At 49.6% G+C, this 20,647-nt stretch overlaps 1 protein-coding gene across 2 annotated transcripts in view; it reads right to left on the bottom strand.

Annotated features, from left to right (window-relative positions):
* The window catches only part of TMEM175 (transmembrane protein 175), a 25,070-nt gene extending 4,455 nt beyond the window's left edge, over nt 1-20,615 (bottom strand). Inside the window, exons 1-9 of one of the 2 annotated variants that reach the window (XM_040625388.1) lie at nt 20,361-20,615; nt 10,824-11,111; nt 7,537-7,697; nt 7,236-7,274; nt 5,749-5,843; nt 3,966-4,017; nt 3,616-3,651; nt 2,909-2,992; nt 2,362-2,526 (exon numbers count right to left, since the gene is read on the bottom strand). In XM_040625388.1, coding sequence (XP_040481322.1) covers nt 2,362-2,526; nt 2,909-2,992; nt 3,616-3,651; nt 3,966-4,017; nt 5,749-5,843; nt 7,236-7,274; nt 7,537-7,689 — 624 coding nt within the window. In that variant the 5' untranslated portion in view covers nt 7,690-7,697; nt 10,824-11,111; nt 20,361-20,615. The remainder of the gene's footprint in view (nt 1-2,361; nt 2,527-2,908; nt 2,993-3,615; nt 3,652-3,965; nt 4,018-5,748; nt 5,844-7,235; nt 7,275-7,536; nt 7,698-10,823; nt 11,112-20,360) is intronic. The other variant, XM_040625387.1, reaches the window with a different exon arrangement.
* Between the last annotated feature and the right edge of the window lie 32 nt (nt 20,616-20,647).

Consider the following 20,647-nt stretch of genomic DNA (forward strand, 5'->3'; position numbering starts at 1 on the left):
GGGGAGATGACGACGGTACACACGGTACAGTCAGGGAGACAGCGGGACACTTCAGACACATCACAGACCTGTCTCTAACCCAGTTTCCACGCTTCAAGAGACCGCACCCCCGCATCATCCAGCACACCCTGAGGGAGGTGCCTCCCAGGTGTGACGCAGGGAGGCGGCGGCCGACCACGGCAGGACCGCAGGAGGGGTGCCCCAGGATGGCAGGATGAGAGGACGGGAGTCTGGTGTGGGGCCGGGAACAGGACACAAGTGGCTTCTAAAGGATGCTGGCAGGCGAGGCCCTGGGCCCTGTGGGCATCACCATCAGAGGACGGTGGTCCACAGGGAGGACAGGATGGCCTGGACCAGGCTGATGAGAAGGGGCTGGATCTGGAAGGGGGACCCAGCACAGCATCTGGCTGAGGGAATGTCTGGAAGGGGGGAGGCCAGGGGCTTGCTGAGGAGGCTGCAGGGGGCAGGCCTCGGGGGTCAGAAAGCTCTGACGTGTGTTGTCTCACAGGCAGTGGTGGGCACGGGACTCCAGGTGAGGAGGTGGGGGGCGGGGGCAAGGGGTCAGAACCACACTGCAGCGAAGGAGGGAGGAAGGCTGATGGACAGAGAGCTGACTGAGCGCCACGGCCCGAGTGACCCCCACCCCCTAAGGCTCCTGGACCTACTGACCACTTGGCCCCTCCCAGCTCCCCTCTTCCTCCAGTCTGCCGGCTCAGGTGTTGCCTTCCCCGCTGCCATCATCCCACCAGGGCGTGCTCACTCTCCCGCTCCACATGGACCCAATGCTATGGCACCTGCTATCCCCCGGGACACACCGGACCCCTGCCTATGCAGCCCAGGCTCCTGGCCCAGGCCCTGGCAGTGGGCACATCCTACCTTGGCCCTCCGCTTGGCTCACCCAGGCCACCCATCCCACACCCCAGCTGTCCCACCCATCCTCCACGCAATGACCCTCGTCATCCCTCAAGCCCTGACTTTGTCCAACCAAGACCTGCTGTTGGCCACGCTGAATACACAGCCAGGAGACTGTCCCACTTGCAACCAGGACGTGTATGTGGCCTCAGACCCTATGCCCCTCACTCCTGACTCTGTCCAATGCGTCCCCCCTCTGGCCCTGCCCTGTCCACTGGGACCTACCCTGCTAGAGGCCACAGCCAGGACGCCCTGCCTGACCCTGAGCACCCCTAGAGCATCCCTCCCACAGCGCCCCTGCACCTCAAACATGCTCAAGACTGAAAAGACCAAGCAGCCCCTGAGGCCCGCCCTTCATCCCCCACACCAGCGTGCACCTTCCCCCGCTCCACCTGCCCGGGCCGGACGTCTGGACACCTCGGCTGCTCAGCCCCCAGCACGCAGCTCCGTCCTCGCGGGAACAATGCTGGGCAGCGGCCCCTGCTAGCCTATCTGTTTCGAACTTGGAATCTCTTAAAATGTTTACTAGACATTTAAAATGACATCAGCCATTTTTTCACGGTTACAATGCTTTGGGCCGGACACTTCACTGTATTTCCTGAAGGCTCAGGGCCAGGCAGGAGCCGTGCGTAGACTTCCGCAGTCGGCTCTGAGACAGCTGCACGCCTGCGTTTCCTGCCTTCCCGGACAGTGGAAGCGTTCTAAGACAACATTCCTGTTAAATTAGCTGCTGGCTAAAAGGGCACTAGCCGACCTCGACTCCTGCGACCTGGCTGACACAGTTCCAAGTTCCGGCATCCTGCCCTCTGAGCACAGCTGGGTGCTCCTGCCAGACGGCCCCGGTCCCTGGCTGGGTCCCCCTCTGGTGCTCCCTCCACTTCTCAGTGGGACCTTTCGTCTGCGCTCTCTGGGTGGCTCACACCCTCCATGCGGGGCTTTAGGACATTTCCCCTCGGGCTCACACGGTTTCATCACCGCGCTTCCTGACGCCTCATGCCTGCTGTCACGGCAACGCTGCTGGGACCGCTCCCCCCAGGAGCCGTCTAGTGCTGGCTGCCCTGCGGCTTCATGTAGACCCTTACTCGCCCAGAGAGCACACGTGGTCCAGACTCCCGGCATCCGAGTCTCCCCTCTCGTTCTGCAGTGCGCCCACTTGGGGAAGACATGGATGGTCACGGCCCACTGGCTGCCCCCATTTGACCGTGCGTGTCTTCACCGAGGCCTGGCTCTGACCGTGGTACCTGGCCATCCACACAGCAGGTCCCGGTGGGGTGTTGGGGGGGATGGGTGGGGGGGAGGCTTTCCCTCCAGCTTTGCTCCCTGGCACCCCGGGCACCAGGCCACATGCCAGTGGCCCCTGAGACCTCTGCACAGCTCTGCCCCCACCCCCCGGGGGCATCTGCTCAGTAAGGCAGTCCCCCTTCCCCGCCCCCTGCCCCCCCCACTCACCAAGGGGTAGAAGAACAGGGAGAAGCCGGCGGCCACGAAGCACAGCGCTGGGCCCCTGAGCACGAGGCCCAGGATGTGCCGCCGGTAGAGGCCCCTGTGCGCGGAGCGCTCCATCTGGGGGTTCAGGAGGTGGGGGAAGTGGAACGCATACACGACGATCAGCGCCTGCGGGAGAGGTGGGCTGCAGGGCACAGGCGGGGGCCTCTGGCCAGTAATCCCTCCCACCCGTGTCCACCCGCAGAAGCTGCACAGGTGCGAGGCTCGCCACAGGGAAGGAGCCCCCCGGGGCCGCTGGGGGGTCTCAGAGAGCCTCGCCCCGCCAGGCACCAGAGGGCACTGGCCCTCTCTCCAGGCCCGCCCGGGGGGCCCAGGCTCTGAGAACCTCTGGTCGTCCGCCGCCACCCGTGGCGGGTGTACTGGGCAGCCATTCTGCAGCGTGCCCGCGAGCACGACTCTTGCTGCAGCCGACACACACATCCGACACGCGTGGACAACGTGTGCTCCGGGAGGACAAGCCCGTGGGGGCGGGCAGGCTGGGGTATCCTACCTGCACAGCCCCGATGGCAATCACACACATGCAGAACAGGAAGATGCCCAGAGGCACCTCGGGGAAGGTCACCATTAAGGAGAACTGCAGCCAAGAACACAAGACAAAACCAGGTCCTGCAGGGCCCCGGAGCCCCGTGAGCCTCCCGCTCCCAGCCTACACACTCGGCAGGAGACCCAGTGCTGTCCCTTCCTACCAGAGCAGTGTCACAGAATGCTTCAAGCCTTTAAAGCCGAAGCGTCATCCAGTTCATGAGAGTTCTCTGTGACACACAGCCCTGTACACCCAGACCACAGTCCCGTGAGAGCTGAGAGTGGGGGCAGGTGTGAAGGAGCTGCTGGGGAGGAGCCTGGGACGGCAGCAGGCAGTGGGCCGGGGGCCGGGCAGGAGCCGGGAGCGTCAGTGAGCGTGGAAGGGATGCCCCTTGTTGGGCCCTGCAGAGGCCAGGCTGGTGTCTCTGCCATTGCAGGCCCCTTTGGGTTAGGCTTTCCCCTCCTTCAACCAGCCCGGAACCCTAGGTATGCCCCACTCCCCGCCCCCAAAGAGGCCAAGACCGCTGCCGGCTCCCCTGGAGCTTTTCTCCTTTTTGTGACTCTGCTTGGGCCCTGGCCCGCCCCGCTGGTCTGAGAGTCTGAGGACAAAGCGTCCTGGGTCCTCTGGCCCGGTGAGGGCAGGCTGGCCCCGGGGAGGACACCGCAGGTACTTACGGTGAAGGGTAGGAAGGTGATGGTCATCATGCAGGCCTAGAAAGGAGGAGGGAGGGAAGGAGGGGAAGGCAGGCTCCAGCCCTGCTGCCCAGGGCGACCTCTGGCAGCACCCCACCCTGGAGGCATGTCACTGTCTACCTCCTAGACCCCCTCGCCACCAGACAAGGAGGGAAGGGGTCTCATCTCGCCAGGGGCACCCCCAGGGAGGACGTGTGAGGAGCCCGGGAGTGGGTGGTGGGTTCCAGGCTCCGCACACCAGAGGTGCCAGAAAGGCCAAGCCCCTGCTTGCCTTCCTCGGAAGACGGGCCTACAAACATACTCGTTTCTCAAGAAACGAAAGGAGGACTCACCAGGTTGAGTAAGGCAAGCGTGTCGTCTATTTTCCCAACAACCTGGAACAGTCTAAACCGTGTAAGAAAATCAGGAAGACGTGTTGTCTATAGAGAGGCTCTAACAGCATCATTCACAGGCTCTAGCATTTGCTGATTAAAGTATCAGTAAAAGATGTTATTTTGGGGGAGGGGAAGGGGCACGGGGAGAGGGAGAGAAAGACTGTTAAGCAGGCTACACTCCCAACGCAGAGCCCGACACGGGGCTCGATCTCACGACCCTGAGATCATGACCTGAGCCAAAATCAAGAGCCAGATGCTTAACTGCCTGGGTCACCCAGGTGCCTCAACTATGTCATTTTTTTTTTTAAGATTTTATTTATTTGACAGAGATAGACACAGCGAGAGAGGGAACACAAGCAGGGGGAGTGTGAGAGGGAGAGGCAGGCTTCCCGCTGAGCAGGGAGCCCGATTTGGGGCTCGATCCCAGGACCCTGGCATCACGCCCTGAGCTGAAGGCAGACGCTTAACGACTGAGCCACCCAGGTGCCCCTCAACTATGTCATTTTTAACCAAGTTTAAAATACTACCCAGTGTACAAACTTTGGAAGACACTGAAAATACAAAAGGAAACCCTAAGTCCCTAGAAACTGCACTGCTCACATTTCCACGGACTCTTGTCATGCGGGGTGCGTGGCCACCAACAGAGCCGGGCTGGGTGTGCAGAAGCCCCGGAGGGAGCTGCGGAGGGAGGACGCGCCCCACATGCTCTGGGACGTCCCCTGGCCACCCTGGGAGACCGGAAACCTGAGAAGGAGGAATTTAAACCTCCAGGGAACTCGTTCTTCAGGTCTCGTGTCCAAAGACCCCTTTTAAAAAAGGAAGTCCTTCCAGGAACGCCATACTGTAACCCCTCTAAGGCGTCTACTTCACAGAGGGATGGTTTGATACAGAGACAGGAAAGCGCTACAGAAAACTAAACACAGGGCCAGGGACCACGAGCAACTGAGGAACTCGCCCAGCCCCTTTGTGGAGACCCCTCAGAGCTCTGACTCCTCTGAGGATAAGACCTTCTCCTGGGCAGGGCTCAGTGGGCCTCAGTACCCCCACCTGGGGGGTCTGCATCCAACCAGGGGCCAAGAGGAGCCTGAGGGGGCCCGTACTCAGGGCTGGCTCTGGGGTCGTGCTGCGTCCCCCATGGAGCCGGCAGGGTGGGGGCGCGTACAGCCGTGAGGGCCCTGGGCGGATCTGTGCTGCTCTGGGCACTGCTGCCCTGGAGGGCGGCCTTCGACAAAGCAGCACACGACTGAGGCGCTGCGTGGCCCTGTCCTGAAGGGCTCCCGGCCTCCCTGTGCGCCCAGCATCCCCCAGGCAGAAGCGTTCCTCCGCAAGGGCGCGCCGCTGACCAGGGGCATCAGTGCCCACATCCCGCCCCACGTCTCTTCCTGAGAGCCCTCCTGCCCCGCTTGGGGGTCAGGGGTCCCCTGCAGCGCTGTCGGATCCCCAGGAACCTTTCCCTCCCTAAGAGAAGGCTCTGGCTTGGGAGTGTGCACCGTGCAGCCTCTTCTTCCTCGCCAGAGTCTGGGGACCGGGTAGAGGGCGTGTGCACGCTTGGCGAAGCGCGACGGGGGCACACAGGGCAGTCTGCTTGCAGCCCTGCCCTTGCCCTGCCCCATGCTGTCTCGAGGCCCAGCGTGTGTGCCCATGCAAGCGGGTGACCCTGTGTCACATGGCGGTGAGGAAGCGGGGCCCTGCAGCCACGGGGCACACGCACCAAGTGAGCACAAAGACGTGGACTCCTTACCTTGTGTGTGCTGCCCAGGCCACAGTCACGATGAGAAACGTCATCAGATAGACAGCAATCCTGGTGGCTAGAAGTTTCTGTATACTTTTGTCAAACTGGTGGAACAGAAGAGCATCACCATCAGAGACCGCTTCACCCCGCAGCAGCTGGCGGCCCCATCCAGGGCCCGCAAAGGGTTCTTGGATCAGCCTCTAACCCAGCCCCTCTGAGGCTCCTCTTCGGGGGAGCCTCCCCGTCTCCCTGCCCCTTGCGCCACATCCCATAGCTGCCTATTTGGGGATCGTGTGCGGAGCTTCCCGCGGAAATGCCAGCTCTTGAGGCAGAGATGCTCCGTCCAGAGCAGAGCGCCAACCGAGCTGCCAGCGATCCGAGGCTGACGTAGCTCTGAGGCCTGGTGAGGTCGTGGCGGCACCTCCCCTGGGTGGGAAGTGACTTGGAGGCACGACGGGGAAAATGGAAATGCGCTGGACACAAAGCTTGGACTTTATCAGCAAAAACTCATAGTAGAAAACTGACCGCTTTACCATTTTCGCTGGTTCTTCACCTGCACCTGGGTGTCTCACCCAGTATCCCCGGACTTCGCTGAAGACTCAGAGTTTCAGAATTGCTAGGTTTTCGGGGCCTTGACTAGTCCTTCCCTCCGACTCAGCTGACACCTTCCAGCACTGTCCTTTCTGAAGGTGTCCCCAGACCACTGCACAACCTCCTGGCTCAGAGCTTCTCCGTGAGCCAGCTAACACACAGAGATTTCACAACAAGCACTGCTCTCCAAAAAGATGACCCCAACTGCAGGAAAGTGTGGTTTAGTCCATACACCTTCCCATGTCGCCTCCTGGCATCTCCTGTCACACATCCACACCCCATTCTTTTTTTCTTTTATTTTTAAAAATATTTTATTTATTTATTTGACAGAGAGAGAGAGACAGCCAGTGAGAGAGGGAACACAAGCAGGGGGAGTGGGAGAGGGAGAAGCAGGCTCCCAGCGGAGGAGCCCAAAGCGGGGCTCGATCCCAGAACGCCGGGATCACGCCCTGAGCCGAAGGCAGACGCTTAACAACTGAGCCACCCAGGCGCCCCATCTTTTTCTTTTTTTTTTAAAGATTTTATTTACCTTTTTTAGAGAGAGAGAGAGCACATGCAGGATGGGGAAGAGCAGAGAGAGAGAGAGACTCTCTAGCAGACTCCCCGCTGGGCACAGAGCCCGACATGGGGCTCCATCTCACCATCCAGGAGATCCGGACCTGAGCCGAAACCAAGACGTCCAACTGACGTCTTCCTCAGACCACCCTTAAGGCTCACTTTGAGGCACTGCCCCTGTTTGCAGGCCAAGATTGTGGCCAACCAGGGTGGCTAGGGGAGCAGAAGATGACCTTGCCCCAGCCCTCCCAGCCAGGTATGTGTTAGGTGGAGCCTAGAATTGGGCTCGTGGACTGAGTGTCCTGCACCCTCCCTCACCCTGGATGCTGCAGACTGTGGTCCCCAAGTACCTGTTCTGGGGAGATCTCCGTGTGGGTCACAGGCAGGATCTATGAGAGCAAAGACACAAAAAGAACCAAGGGACATTTCTTGGGCTGTGCACTGACCGCTCCTCGGATGCCAAGGTGGCAGGGACTTGGGCCAGTGCTGGACTGCTCCCTCCACCCATCCAGCTGCCTGAGTGGCTGGGGGGCCCCAGGACACTGCTGAGACAGGGCAGGGTCTCTGCTGGGCCAAGCTCTACCAGAAGGCTGTCGAGGGGGTGGCCGGGGTCCTGATGTGAGGGGGCTCTGGGTGGGGCCCCGCACGGACCATCACAGTGGCGATGATGGACAGGAGCGCGTCACTGAAGCTCAGCATGCGGTGTGAGTGCTGGATCCCGTCAGCAGCATCCTCATCCCTCGTGCCCATGGAGGAGTCTCCCTGTCTACTGAGGGCCACTTCTGGGGTGTGGGGCCCGGACATGGCAGGGCCTGGGAAGAAGCACAGGTCTGAGCAGGCCAGCGTGCTACTGGGAGCCACCCTGCTGGCTTCAGCTGCAACACATGGTAGGTTGGTGCCGGAGAGCAGGACGCCCTTGACGGGGGCTTAGTGCTGGTTGGAAGGACCACTCTGCCACCGGTCCTCTCCCAGGAGGCCCCTGTATTTCCAGCCTGCAGGAAAAGCACCACTTCCCTGCTGAGCACTGTCATCTGGGAGCCACATTCGGTGTCTGCCTCCCCTCCAGAAATGGGAGAAACGAGAGAAAGCACACGGACACACAGCAGGCACTCTACACGCTGTGTCACCAGCCTGAAACCCTTGACCCCAACACCAGACCGATGCACTGTTAGACGCCTGCACCCTAAATGTGGGATGTTCTCTCACCCAAGTACTCACCAGGCCCGACCCTACTCAGCTTCTGAGATTAGACGAGCTTGGGTGCGGTCAGGGTGGTATGGCCGTCAACTAGATGTGGGACGTTCTACAGGACCAAGTCCCACAGGCTTGGACTAAAACAGAGTGCCAGCCCTCGCAAGGACAAGCAAAACGGAAAATGCGCCCCAACTCCAGAAATAAAGGAGGCTTACCAGCAATTTCTGGACAGGAAAAACAAATTGCGAACAAACAAGTAAGACATTCAGCTTCCTTAGCAACTGGGGAAATGCAAGTGAAAAGAATGAGGTTCCATCAAGGTCTGCAAACGTCCGTCACAAGTGACGAGGTTGTGGGGACACAGGCTTGGGCAGGAATGTAACGGATGCCACGCCTGTATGGAGACAACAATAATTAATACAGTGCGGTGTGCACACCCTACAAGGTGGGAACTCCATTTCTAGGTGTAGCCTCAGGCATGTGGACAAGGAAATAGAGATGAATAGGACGTGCACTGGTGTAGTTCATTTTAACAAATGTCAAAAATGCTCTATTATTAAACACTAAATGAGCTGTTAAAAAGTGCTAAGAACTGAATGTTTGTATCCCCCGAACTCCTCCGTGGAAGCCCTAACCCCCGGCGGGATGGCATCAGGAGAGGGGCCTCAGATGGGGGACGAGGCGAGGGAGGTCATGAGGGCGGGGCCCTGAGATGGGATCCGTGTCCTCACAGAAGATGAGGGGCGGGGAGAGGTCGCTGGCCTCTGAGCGAGACACCACGAGAAGGTGGCCGTCTGCAGGCCACCACTGTGATCTCAGACTTCCAGCCTCCAGAACCATGAGAAAAAACGGTCTGTCGTTGAAGGCCCAGTCCGTGGGTTTTGTGATGATGGCAGAGTGACTGAGATAGGAAGTGAAGATAAATGAAATAGATCTAGGCATGATTAAAACTCAGAAACGCAATGTTGAGAGAAGTAAATCATGTCGCAAAAAAAATACACATACCATTCTACCATTGATATGTTTAGAACACAGCGACCATCTGTCCTCCCACGATTATACAAACATGCACAGTAAGAACATGGGAGCAAGCAAGGACGGCACTCACCAACTTCACGGCAGCACTACCATGACCTTGGCAGGGAGGGGTGGGAGCTGGGGTGGGGATGGGGCTTTAGCTTTCAGATGGATCTAGAATGTATTCCTCACTTTTTCAAAGCTTACGTAAAGATCACTCCTTCTGGTGTACAGGTCTAGGAGTATCTGACAAACGCACACGGGTGTGTGACCATGACCATGGTCACAACCCAGTTCTGTCCCTGAGTGCACCATCTGTGGTCAAGCCTTCCTCCACCCCAAATCCTGGCCCCCATCCATGTTCTCTGTTACCCTCAGTTTGCCCTTTCCAGACTGTCCTGTAAGTGGACTCACAGCCCGCGGAACCTCCTGAGTCTGGCTTCTTCCACTCAGCGTGATGGGCCTGAGACTCACCCATGTTTCGGAGCATCGGTAACGGTGTTTACTGCTATGTGGTTAATTCTCCTGTGTGGATGGACAGCTAGCTGTGTTCATCCGTTCACTACCTGGAAAACGTGGGTTGTTTCTAGTTGTTGGTGGTGATGAATAAAGCCGCTGTAAATATTTGCACACATATTTGTGTAAACATGTTTTTATTTCTCTTGGGTAAACACTTCAGAATGCGTCGCTGGGTAAACGCATGTTTCGCTTTATGAAAAACTGCCCAACCACTCACCCAAGGAGCCGTGCCACGTTGTACTCCTCCTGGCAGTGTGCGAAAATCACAATTGCTCCTCATCCTCCCCAGCACCTAGTCTGGTAGGATTTTTTAAAAAGTTAACCTTTAATTTTAGCTATGCTAATAGATGCGCAGTGTATCTCGTGTGGCATTTCCCCACTGACTAATCGGGTATTTTCATGTGCCTTTTATCTGTGTACCTTTTGTGGCAAGGTGTTTGCTAGAATCTTTTGTTTATTATTTGGGGAGTTATTTGTGTTGTTATTGAGTTTTTAGAGTTCTTTATATATTCTGGTTAAAAGTCCTCTGATAGGATGTCACTTGCAATATCTGCTCGCGGTCTGTGGCTTGTCTCTCACTCTCTTACCAGCGTCGGAGCACAGAAAGTCTTAAATTTGACGCAGTCCAGCTCAACTTTTCTTTCTTCCTTTCTTTTCTTTCTTTTAAAGCTTTTATTTATTTGTCAGAGAGAGAGAGAGAGAGCACAAGCAGGGGGAGCGGCAGGCAAAGGGAGAGGGAGAAGCAGGCTCCCCGCTGAGCAAGCCTGCCGCTGCTGTGGAGCTGGATCCCAGGACCCTGGGATCATGACCTGAGACGAAGGCAAACACTTAATTGACTGACCACCCAGGTGTCCTTCAACTTTTCATTCGTGGATCATTCTTTCGGGGTCATATCTAACAATGCTTTGCTTAACTCAAGATGACAAAGATTTCCTATTTTCTTCTAGAAGTTTTAAAGTTTTAGGTTTTACTTTCATTGTATGATAGATTTTTATCTATTTTATAATTTTTATGAATGATTTATTACTATTATATAATTTTTATATAACATGCGAGGTATAGTGGGGCTTCCCTTTTTTGTAGATGGGTGTTTGATTATTCCAATACCACTTGTTGAAAAGACTATCCTTTCTCCACTGAACTGCCTTTGCACTTTGGTCAAAAGTTAACTGGCCGTATCTGTGTCAGTCTATCTTGGGAGCACATACCCTGTGCAGTCGATCATTCTGTACCCGTCCCTTTGCCAATATCAGTCTTGATTACAGCTTCAGAGTAAGTCTTGACATCTGACAGAGCAAGTCCTCCAACTTTGTTCTTTTTCAGAATTCTTCTGAGTGTTCTAGATCTTGTGCCTTTCCCTCACATGCTTCTGCTTACAGGGGCCCCTTTCCACAGTTCCTCTAGGCAGAAAGACGGGGGTTTCTCTTAGAGGTTTTGCCGTCTGTGCAGCAACTCACAGCACAGCCCCACAGTGGACAGCTGGCCTATGGTCAAAGCTGTGGGAAAAAGAGATTTTTAAAAAAGTGGAAAACTCACACGTAGATGGATCACTGCTCCAAGTTTTGACTACCCTTCCCAATCTATTGGCTTTGCATTGTTTTTAATATTTTATCCCGAGTTTTTACTCGAGATGTAATCAGCAGGAGAGAAAGCCTGTAGGGAGCTTACTCCATCACGGCCAGCACTGAACTGTAACACTTTACTTCTCAAAAGACAGCGGGAGAGAGAGGAGAGAGTAGGTGAAGGGGGGTGAGCAAGGAAGGTGAAAAATTCATGCCAAGAAAATAAGACAAAAAGCCACATGTGTTTTTCAGGCATGAATTTTGGGAAACATATATCTGCTATAATGTTTTTTAGATTTTTTTATGTTCATATTTTCTCAAATATTATTTTTAAAAAACCAGTAAATATTGAATATAGACACAAAAATCCTCAACAAAATGTTAACAAATGGAATCCAGCAATGAATAAAAAGGACTACATACCATGACCAAGTGATATTTATTCCAAGAATGTAAGGTTGGTTTAAAATAAAAAAATCAGTGACTGTAATACACCCCATCAAAGGAACAAAACCCAAAAACTACACAATCATCTCAGTGGGTGCACAAAAAGCATCTGACAAACTCTAATACGTCTTCATGATACAAATATCCAACAAATTAGGAACGGGAGTAAACTCTGTCCATCTGATAGACGGCTTCTACAAAAGCTCACAGCTAACGTCATACTCAATGGTGAGAGACTGACCATCTCCCCACTCCTGCCCCAGATCAGGGACAACACTATTCTACACTATACTGTCGAGGTTCTAGCCAAGGCACTAAGGCAAGAAAATGAAATATAGGGCATCAATACTGGAAAGAAAGAAGTAAAACTATCTCTATTTGCAGGGGGTGTGATTTACACAAAGACAACCCTAAGGAATCCACAAAAGAAAACTATTACAACTAATAAATGAGTTCAGTAAGGTTGCAAGAGACAAGATCAATATATAAAAATCAACTGCATTGTATATACTAGCAAAAACCAATCTGAGAAAAAAACTTATGAAAACAATCACATTTATAATAGCATCAAAAATAGTAAAAAAATTAACAAAGGAAGTGCAAAACATTGTTGAAAGAGATTAAAGAAGACTTAAGCAAATGGAAAGACCTCCGTGGACTGGAAGACTTGATACTGTTAAGACGGCAGTACTTCCCAAACTGATGCACAGACTGCATGTAATCCCTATCAAAATTCCAACTGCCTTCTCTGCAGAATTAACAAACTGACCAGGATCCAGTAATTCCACTTCTTTTTTTTTTTTTTAAAGATTTTATTTATTTATTCGACAGGATAGAGACAGCCAGCGAGAGAGGGAACACAAGCAGGGGGAGTGGGAGAGGAAGAAGCAGGCTCCCAGCGGAGGAGCCTGATGTGGGGCTCGATCCCATAACGCCGGGATCACGCCCTGAGCCGAAGGCAGACGCTTAACCGCTGTGCCACCCAGGCACCCCTCAGTAATTCCACTTCTAAGTATATATTCAAAGGAATTAAAAGCAGAGACTTGAAGATACATTCGTACACCAGTGTTCACAGCAATATTATTTGCAATAACCAAATAAAACTACAATTCATATGGAAATTTAAGGAACCTCTGACTATTTACGGAGTACCCAAAACAATCTTGAAAAAGAAGAATAAAGCTGGAAGACTCCCACCTCAAAATTTCAAAACTTACTACAAAGCTATGGTAATCAAGACAGTGCAGTACCAGCATAGGACATATAGACCAACAAAGAACTGAGAGTTCAGAAATAAACCACTACATTTATGGTCAACTAGTTTTTGATAAGGCTGACAAAACCACTCAGTGGGGAGAACAGTCTTCACAAATGGTCCTGACACACCTGGATATCCACATGTAAATGGATGAATTTGGATCCTACCTCACACCACATACAAAGGTTCATTAAAAATGGATCAAAGAACTAAATGTAAGAACTAAAACACTGGGAGAAATTCTTCATGGCCTTGCATTTGGCAAAGGACTTTTAAATATGACACCAAAAGCACAAACAACAACAAAAATAGAAGTTGGAGTTCATCAAAATTTGAACTTTTGTGCCTCAAAGGACACTACTAAGAAATTGAAAAAAAATGATCCAAAGAATGGGAGAAAATATTTGGATATCATATATCCGAGAAAAGTTTAGCATCCATAATATATAAAGAAGCCTTACAGTTTAACAGTAAAAAGACAACCCAGTTCAAAAAATAGGCAAAGAATGTGAATATACATATCTTCAAAGAAGATATATTATTAGCCAACAAGCACATGAAAAGATGTATGTCATTAAGTTACATAGAGAAGAGTAAATCAGAGTTATGAGATAATTGTCTCCAGGACGGCTATGATAGCAGCAATGAAAAGTAAGCGTTGGGGAGGGTGTGGAGAAACTGGAACCTCTGCACACTTTTGGCAGGAATGTAAAATGGTGCAGCTGCTATGGAAAACAGTAAGGTTCCTCCAAAAATTAATAAAGAACTACCATAGGATCCAGTAATTCCACTTCTAAGTATATATTCAAAGGAATTAAAAGCAGAGACTTGAAGATACATTCGTACACCAGCGTTCACAGCAATATTATTTGCAATAACCAAAAGGTGGGAGCAACCCAAGTGTCTATCTATGGATGAATACCTAAACAAAATGTGGTATCTACATATAAACATACAACAGAATATCCTTCAGCCTTAAAAATGAAAGAAATTCTCACCTGTGTTACAATGTGGATAAGCCTTGAGGACATTATGCTAGCGAAGTGAAATAAGCCAGCCACCAAAGGGTAGTACTGTGTGATCCCACTTATGCAAGGTCTCTAGAGCAGTCAGATTCATAGAGACAAAGCAGAATGGTGGTTGGCAGGGGCTGGGTGGGGCCGGAGGAAGAGAGAGTTACTGTTTAATAGAAACAGAGTTTCCGTTTTGCAAGATGAAGAGCTCTATGACTGGATGGTGGTGATGGCCGCACAACAGGCTGAACGTACACTTAAAAATGGTTAAGATGGGAAATTTTAGGTGTATTTTACCAGGGTTAAAAAACCAAAAACTAGTGCCCAACATGTATGTTCAAAACATGTTAGTTACATGTTACTTTCATCATATACAAGTTTTTAAGACTCATGGTAATATAAGAATACAAGACTGAGGAGTGAAAGAAAGAGTATAAGACAAAGTAGAGGAGCAGGGAGCTGAGGGATAATTTTTGTTTGTTTAAAGAGACTAAAGAATTTTAAAATCCTGACAAGAATAAGGAGAAGCTGGAATTTCATATAACAGAGAACACTTATGATCCTGTAAGGCCTTATGCACTGTGCTCGGCGTTAGAGGCCAACAGGAATAGGATAATCACCCAACGGTACGGGGCACATGACACACATTAGGGCGCCGTGGGAGAACCGAGTCAGGGAAAGCTCTAAGAATGGGATCTGCCAGAGCTGAATCTGGGAATACTTATGACAAGATGACAATGAGAATAAGTGACATCTGTCAAGCAATTACTGTGTGCCAAGCACTGTCCCACATACTTCATTTGTAATGTCTCTTTTAATCCTCCAACAATGCTGAGAATTACTGACGACAAAAAGGAATTGGCTGTGTGTGTGCATGTAACAGGGAGAGCGTGGTGTGCGGCCAAGTGCAAGGAGTTGGGTAAGGCTGGGGCACCAGGCTCAAGCTGGGAGATGCACCTGAGGGCTGAATCACCAAGAGTTTGTCAGCTATTGTGGAGACCACGCAGAGATGAGGCCCGTGCGTGTGTGCTGTGTATATACACCTATACACACACAGAAGTAAAACATGTATGTTGGACACAAGTCCATTATGTGATTTGTAAACACTTTCTCTATTCTGCGCTGTCTTTTCATTCTCCTGACGGTATATACACACATACATGTTTGCGTATATACATGTGTATGTATTTTAAATTCACAGGCTATTTTAAAATAAATTTATGTATTTTAGTAGCCCCCCACACCCAATGTGGGGCCTGAACTCACAACCCTGAGATCAAGAGTCACAGGCTCTACTGACTGAGCCACCCCAGGCACCCCTCACGGGGTGTTTTTTTCAGCAGTTTTAGGTTTGCAGAGAAATTGAGCAGAAAGGAGAGTTCCCATATATCTTTTCACCACTCCCTCTCCAGTTTCCCATTATTAACATCTCACATTAGTGTGACACAGCTGGTGCAACTGACGAGCCATACTGATTAAGGCCACAGTTCATTAGGATTCTACAGGTTTTGACAAATGTAGGACTTATAGCCACCATTACATTATCATCCAGAAGTTTAACTGCCCTAAAAATCCTGTGTTCCCCCATTCATCACTCCCTCCCCCCAAAACCCTCGGCAACCATTCATCTTTTTACTGCCCCCATAGTTTCTCCTTCTCCAGAATGTCATGTAATTGGAATCATACAGTATGTGGCCTTGTCAGACTGACTTCTTTCACTTAGCAATATGCATTTAAGATGCTTCCATGTCTTTTCATGGCTTAATGGCTTTCTTTTTACTGCTGAATAATAATCCATTTTATAGATGTACCACAGTTTATCTGTTCACCTATTGAATATCTTCAACAACGTATTTTGAAGTTTTTAATTTTGATTAAATACAGGTTGTTTCTTTTATTGGTTGTGCTTTAGTGTCATACCAAAATGTCTCACAGTTTGTTTTTTCTTAGAAGCTTTATGGTTTCAGGCCTGACACTTAGATGTTTTGAGTTAATTTTTGTATATAATGCAAGACATAGATTAACATTCTTAAACATGTGGATATCCAATTTTTCCAGCATCATTTTTTGAAAAGACTATCTTTTCTTCAATTACTTTTATTCCTTTGTCAAAAATCAACTGACCTTCTATGCACTTGTGAGCCACTTTCTGGCAATTCTGCTGCACTGACCGACTTATGCACTTAAACCAGCGCCATACTACTTTGGTTACTGTGGCTTTATAATGAGCGGTGAAGTCAGGCAACGTGAGTCCCAGAACTTGTCCTTGTTCAAACTTGCTTGGAGTATTCTCCCTCTTCTGCAGTTCCAAATTAATTTTAGAATCAGTGTGTCAATTTTTACAAAAAGTCTGCTGGGATTTTGCCAGGAATTACACTGAATCTATACATCAGTTTGAGAAGAATCCGTCTGACTGAATCTCCCAATTTATGAATATGGTGTATTCTCTCCGTTTACTAAGGTCTTTCATTTCTCCCAGCTACGTTTTTTAGTTTTCGGTGTATGAATCTTGCACGTCTTTTTTTCAGATTTACCCCAAGCATTTAATATTTTTCGATGCTGTTGTAAATGACGTTTTCCCCTCATTTCAACTCCTACTCCCTTGCTGGTTATCTAGAAATGATGGGACTTATTTCCTGCCTATTGATCCTGTACCCTGCAATCTTGCTAAAGTCACTTACCAGGACTAGTAGCTTTCTGTAGATCCCATTTGGGTTTTTACATAGAGCCGTGTCAAACGAGGGTGGTAATGTCCCTTGAGGGACATCTGGCAATGTCTCCAGACATTTCTGGTTGTGACAAGTGACATGTGTTGATGGTTTCTAGGGGACAGAGGTAGGGGTGCTGCTAAATGTCCAACAATGTGATAATGCCACCCCTTCACCTCAAAGGAATTATTTGGCCCCAAATGTCAATGGTACCAAGATTGGGAAAGTAACATAAACCATTGTGTCATCTTCATAAACAATTTTACTTGTTATTTTCAATCTGGAAGCTTTTTTTTTCCTTGCCTCATTACACTGGCTAGAATTTCTTATACAATGAACAAAAGTGGTAAGACCTGACAACTTCGGCCTGTTACTGTTATTCCGCATGTCAGCTATAGGCTTTTCATAAATGCCCATATTATTTTATTCTGAGAGGGAGAGAGAGAAAATGCGCATGCACATGGCGGGGAGGGGCAAAGGGAGAGGGAGAGAATCTCAAGCAGGCTCCATGCTCAGTGCAAAGCCAGATGTGGCCCAACCTCATGACCCTGAGATCATGACCTGAACTGAAATCAAGAGTCAGATGCTCAACCCACTGAGCCCCCCCCCCCGAATGCCATAAATGCCCTTAATATGCTGGTGAAGTTTCATTTCATTCCTAGTCTGCTGGCAATTTTTTTTTTTTAAAGTAGGGATGGATGTTGGGTTTTATCATGTTTTTTTTTGTGTCTATTAAGATGATCCATTCGGTTTTCTTTTTCACTCTGTTAATAGCATAAAATACATTGATCAATCTTCAAATGCTAACTTCGCGTTCCTGGGATAAACTTCACTTGGTCATGTTGTACTATCCGTTTTGTAGTGTTGGATTCAACTTGCTAAAAAATGTTTTAAAAGAATTTTCGTATCTATGTCCACAAGAGATATTAGTCTTTTTCTTTTCTTGTAACGTCTTCGTCAAATTTCAGTGTCAGAATAGTGCTATCCTTATAGAATAGGCCGGGCTGGTTAATACTTCCTTCCTTCGATTTGAAGTTTATGCAGAAATAGCGAGCCATGTTAGTGTCTTCCAAGGAATTTGTTTCTTTAGTCTAAGCTGCTGAGTTTGTTGGCATAAAGGTGTTCATGTTCTCTGATTATCCTTTTAGCACCAACATCATTACTCTTATTCATGATATTGTTAATTTGTCTTTTTTTTTTTTCCGGTTCAATATGGCCACGGATTTCTCTATTTTATTGATCTCGAAGAATCAGCTTTTGTTGTCACTGATTTTGTTTTTGTTTTCTATTTCATTGGTTTCCACTCTGACATATTATTTCCCTTTTTGTACTCACTTTGGGTTTCATTTGCTCTTGTTTTTGTTTTTTAAGATGAATGGCTGAAATTATTAGTTTGAGAACTGTCTTCTAGTATGTTTTGGCTACATTCCACACATTTTAAAATGTTGCATGTTTATTTTCATTCACTTCAAAATTCTAATTTTCCTTCTGATTTCTCCTTTGACCCATGGGTAATTTAGAGTGACTCATTCAGTTTCCAAATATTTAGATTTTCCAGATATCTATTATTGATTTCTAACTTAATTGCATTGCAGTCAGAGAACATATTTGTTTCATAACCCAGAATAAGATCCATCTTGGTAAATGTTCCTTACGCACTCAAAAATGTGTATTTTGCTGGTACTGTGTAAAGTGTTCTATAAATGTCCATTAGGTCGGGTTGGTTGATGGTTTCATTCAACTATATCCTTGGTGATTTTCTTGGTACTTGTTCTAGTGAAAGAGGTATTGAAATCTCCAACTCCAATTTACACTGGGTTTTGATAAAAAAAATTTGGTTTTGCTTCATGTATTTTAAAGCCTTATTATTAGGCACAAAACGGTTTAGAATTATTACAACTTTTTGATGAATGTATTGCTTCATCCTTACAAAATGACCCTCTTAATTTCTGGCAGTACTCTTTGCTGTGACATCTACAGAGGAAGAGGCTTGCAGATGAAGACCATAAACTCAGTTTTAAACACGTATACACGACATGAGCTATTTAGCAGCAAAGGTCTAAGAGTTCAGGACAGAAGTGTGGTTTGGAGATACAGACTGAGTTAACATGGTCCATGAAGTGCCAGTACACAAATGTGCTCCATAAATGTTTCTGAAATAAAAAGTCTGAGTAAGCTCTGGTCTCCAAAGTAATTACACTATTTAAAACCCTCTGACCCTGACCCTAGGTCATATGAGGATAAATTCATGGCCTCCAAATTCAAAGGAACCCTCAAACGCTACTGCTTTCCAGTGAGTTATCCACAACAGCTATTTTGTATCTTTTCCACACTGCCTAAACCTTAGTTTTCTTACCTCCCTTCTTGTTTTCAGTAGATGTTTTGTTTCCCTAATTCATGGTGAAAACAGAAGCCCTCAAAGAATTCCTTCACTTTCATTCCAATGAACACATCAGGTTACTGGCAAATGCAACCCATCTTCCCTCCCTCCCTCTGCTATGGAAAGTGTTTGTCTTATGCCCCCAGTGAATATGACTCTCCCTATGCCCTGGATGTCATTACCCGCCCATCTTCCAGAGAACTTTATTCACTATTCCTCCCTCTTCTGTACGGGCAAACTTTCTCGCCCCACTGGCTCCCTCCCATCAGCTTCAAGCTGCTCAAAAATCTCCTATCTTAAAGCACCTCAACCCCACACCACCCTTCTAGCTCCCACACCTTCCTCTGCATAACCAAACCTCTTGAGTCACCTCCAACTCTTCATTTCTTTATTCTACTTCCATCCCACCACTCCAGTGAAACTATTCTTGAAAGGTCACAAGATAATCTCACTGTTGCCAAACCCAAGGTACATCTTTTATTTCTTTCTCTATTTCACTCTTAAATGGCTTCCTGCCCCCCACCCCAGGGAACATCTCTCCTTGGCTCTGGGACACAATGCTCCCTTGGTTTTCTCCCTGTGGCCCTGGCTGCTCCTTCTCCATACACTGGTCTACTCTCTGAACGTTCTAACACCTTTCTGCCTAACTCTGTTTCTGCTCTCTTCTGCTCTCACGCCAGTCGACTGCCATCCACGCTGAGGACATCAAACATCGGTATCTAGCTTGGCCTCTGTCCTGAGCCCCTATCCTTACAGGCACCAGACGAATGCACTGCTTGGAAATGCCATGACTTGGGGAGAATTCTAGCAGTAATGCTTGTGGACGTTGGCCAAGTAATGATATTGTTGAGCATGTTTTCTCACTCCTGAAAAAGGCAGAGGGGGTGGGGGTAAGGATGTTGTGCCGTCTTCTCCGAGGTACTCCTAAAAGGCTGTTGTAAAAAAGCACGGTACAAACGAAGCTGCTATTACTATAAGGATAATAACACACGTTTGTCTAGAAAGAGGTTTTTAATAACTTGAAATTCTAGGAAGACTAAGACGCTGGTTGGGGCTTTCAGATCCGTTTTTCAGTTTGAGAATGAACAGAGGGGGTTGCCAACACGAACCAGGCACAAGACATCAATGCGCCGATCGGGCAGGACCCGTGTCTCCCCCGAGGGGGCAGCTGTAGGTGAGTGGTGACACACGCGATTCTGGGTCCAAGGCTGCCAGGTCTGACTTTTCTACAGAAGCTGGAAACCTGGGCTTTTTAAATTTAAGTTTTTCAGACTTTTGGTAGCAACCAACTCATTAAAAAAAAAACACAAACCAACCCTTCACGTGGGCCCCCCCCACCAAACCGAACCAGCTAGGAGCGTGCCCGGTGCTACCGACCTTACTCAACAAGTCGCGAGGGGTGTCGCGGGCTGGGCGGCCAGACTGCACGTTGCTCGAGAGCTGCGGTCCAGCGAGCCGCTCCCCACGCCGCTCCCGGCCGGGGGCTGAGGCCACCGTAAGCCCGAGCACCCTGACAAGTGGCCTCTGCAGACACGACCGCGTGGGGAGCGGTTAGACGCTGGGCCCGGAGCCACACCACTCAACCGCCCGTCCGCGCTCGGGTCAGCGGGGCGTCCGAAGCACGGCGGCCGGAAGCTCGTCACGAGACCCCCGGCGCCGCGCAG

This window comes from Ursus maritimus, unplaced genomic scaffold (genome assembly GCF_017311325.1).
Source record: "Ursus maritimus isolate PB19 unplaced genomic scaffold, ASM1731132v1 scaffold_8, whole genome shotgun sequence".
Classification (NCBI taxonomy): Eukaryota; Metazoa; Chordata; class Mammalia; order Carnivora; family Ursidae; genus Ursus; species Ursus maritimus.